General features: G+C 27.5%; 1 protein-coding gene across 2 annotated transcripts in view; it reads right to left on the bottom strand.

Annotated features, from left to right (window-relative positions):
* Positions 1-1,805: 1,805 nt before the first annotated feature.
* The window catches only part of LOC126896295 (cadherin-23), a 34,567-nt gene continuing 33,157 nt past the window's right edge, over positions 1,806-3,215 (bottom strand). For both annotated transcript variants that reach the window (XM_050668949.1, XM_050668948.1), the window contains 2 exons: positions 2,906-3,004; positions 1,806-2,729 (listed from right to left, as the gene is read on the bottom strand). In XM_050668949.1, coding sequence (XP_050524906.1) covers positions 2,639-2,729; positions 2,906-3,004 — 190 coding nt within the window. In that variant the 3' untranslated portion in view covers positions 1,806-2,638. The remainder of the gene's footprint in view (positions 2,730-2,905; positions 3,005-3,215) is intronic.

Here is a 3,215-nt window from a genome sequence, read left to right as displayed (position 1 = left end):
GAGAAACCTCCAAATAAATTACAATTTTAAAAATCGCTAATTTTCTACAATTTTTTTTACTTAAATTGCCATAACTTTTTGAAAAATGTATATATACAAATACAATTTTTTTTATGAATGCATGAAGTATTTACTTATCATTTTGTTTATAAATCTGACGCAATAAATCTTTACCTGCCTACAGGAGAAATTCAAAATAACTTTTTCAACTTTACTTTTGAAAATGTTCCGGAAATACTGACACTTTTATATATATCTTAAATTAAAGCTAATATACTTTTTTATGGAAAAAAAAAAATTTCGGACTTTATTTTATCTTCATGGTGAAAGCAGACATCAAAGTTAATAAAAAGAATACGATTTTTGTAAAAAAATTCTTTTTTATATTTTTAATTTTAAAATGCTATAACTTATTGAAAAGTGTATGGATCATCACAATTTTTTTTATGAGAAATAATATTTTTTAATAATCCCTTTTTTCATTCGGCATATTTTATCTTAATGAGGATATTAATAAGGAACTAGCAGATCATGTAGCTTTTGGAATAATCCACCATTTTTTTAAAATTAAACACTGTATGGTACAGAACACCTTTAGAAGGATCTCAACTAGATCAGTTGTTACAAAGATCATTGATTATATTATTTCGTGGGACAGCTGATCACCAGCATCTTACTTTACTCACCCCCTTGCCCACCCATCACGACAAATCGATGACCTCCGTGTCGATTGTCATCCGTGTACAGTTCATTGTCATAAGTCAGTGAGTCGTATTGTTTTACATGTCACTTTTTTCTGTTGCAAACGCCTTCGCTTGAATAGTAAATTATTCGGCCATTGTACGGCATAGTTTTTTATTTCTTGTTTATTGCACCCTTGTGCTCAAAGTTTACGTGCCCTTGCACGCCACTAGTGATTGGGCCCTGACCATCACTAAATATCTTCATTGATGTAGTCGCCTCTTCGCGGTCTGTTCTCATCTGCCATTACGTACCTGGATTTACACTCTGACTCTTCATACTCAAATGTTCGACACCATTACCATAAGATCTCATACAGTCCACTCATCATCATCAACAGCGTCATCTATACAGCTGAGTTTTATATTATTTTTAATGTTAATTATTGTTTGTTCTAATTGAGATTAACTATATGTTTTATGTCGCTTCGCTTCGCACTAGTATTTAAGGGCCCCCCGTTACCCCTTAAATTTAAGATATTCTATGAGGAATTTCTAATATATGTGATTATTTGTTATTTAATTATTGTCTACTCTCAATTACTTATTGGATGTATAGTTAGCCGTCATCTCCTAGGTGACCCACTCCCACATCAACATTAACGTTTTATTAAACAGGCTTAAGTTCAAACGGCATTCTAGTGCGGTGCACAAATAGCCGTCCTACGGTCTAGCTGCCTCGTACGCAACAAAAACTATCTAAAGATTTGCATCGAAGCGTTTTTTTTTTATAGTGATTTTAATTACTGTCAGATATCATTATACTTGATCCAACTATGTTACGTCACCACTGTGCCGCGACCCCCCTGTGCTGGATTTTTTTAGTCTACTAATATATGTTCCATTTTTTTATATTGAAGGGATACACCCACTTTATTCTTCTCAACACTATAACTCCAGTTAGATCATATTAATAAGTTTTTAAAGCAATTAATATAAATTTTTCCAGGGTGATGATATGTCCGGAATCACTTAACAAAATTTATTTTATAAATTTATGAAATTTAAATGTCTGTGTGTCATCAATAAATACAATATTGTATTCCATTTTTTATATTTATTAAAAAAAACTTTTGATTTAAACTATATACATTTTACAATATAAAATAACAATTTATAAAAAAAAATTACACATATAAATGTATTGTAATAATTTATGTACTTATCTATTTTTAATTATAATTAATAATAAAAATATAAGGAAATGAACAAAAATAAATATTTTAAATAAAATGTATGGCTGTTGGCTGGACCAGCATTAGAAATAGCGGGACATTATACGAAATAATTTTATGCTGCTATTTTCCATTACAAAAAAAAATTATTTTTATTTTTCTTTTACACATCTACTTAGTTTATGAAGCCCTTTAAAGTGCAGAGGTACATATCACACACTCCAAGTGCCGACTCTGATTGTTAGTCAAAATTGTAAATGATACTTCGTGACATTTTTAAATTGGACATAATATTTTCATAGTAATAACACACAAGTAAAAAATGCACATTCTTCATGTATAGTGATTTAATTAGGAAGTATAAGAATTTACGTGAGAGAATTTGTTGACATCGAAGTAGTCGTTTTCAAAATTTAAAGTCATCCTATTATTTTGTGAATTAATAAAGTATAAAAAGATTTGTGTAAAAAATAATATAGATAAAACTTATGATACGAAATAATAGAATATAAAAAATGTTACACATCGCCGTTAAAGCATTTAAAAATTTCATCATATTGTTATGTTTTTTACATAGGAATATATTCAATAATATTTAATATTTTATGGTAAATTATATTCGATAATTAAGTTCTATAATATTAGACTAATCGTTGTATTTTGCAAAGTTTGAGCAATACTATGTAGATAAGTCTTTCTGGTTACTATCAGATGTGCTTCATCTCATAATTCTGTAGTTTCTAAATTTTTCACTGTTATTCTTGTACGTTCACAATAATCATTTGTTGAATCAGTATGAATTGCACAATCATTGCTGCATGAAACATTATATAAATTACAAGTGTCAATTATAATTATACTAAAACTTGAAAATTTTAATAAATAACTTGGTTTTATGAAACAATTGCATATACAAATAATCTACTTTAATTTTATAAAATGAAAAAAAATTATAGTCATTCAAGTTCTAAGCAAATCATTTTCAGTTACCTTTTAATAAATAATGTTGTTGTTGAACGTTCAATTGGTTGTGGAGATGTAGTACTGGTTGTAGTATTATCATCTAATGAATCACGTTCTGAAGTTTGACTGGAAAAATAAGGAATAAATAACTAAAATATGATTAGCACATTTAAAAAGAATCTTATATTAGATTTACATTTCTAAATTCATTTCAAAACCAAAAATTGCGTATTTTGGATTTTATGAAAGAAAGAAAAAAATACATAATTTATTATATAGAAAAAAATAAAAAGATTTTTTAATACTTTATTATCTCAAAAAAAAAAAAAAAAAAAAA

Source organism: Daktulosphaira vitifoliae, unplaced genomic scaffold (genome assembly GCF_025091365.1).
Source record: "Daktulosphaira vitifoliae isolate Bord-2020 unplaced genomic scaffold, ASM2509136v1 Scaffold_1, whole genome shotgun sequence".
NCBI classification, from domain to species: Eukaryota; Metazoa; Arthropoda; class Insecta; order Hemiptera; family Phylloxeridae; genus Daktulosphaira; species Daktulosphaira vitifoliae.
This window is presented reverse-complemented; position numbering and strand designations above follow the sequence as displayed.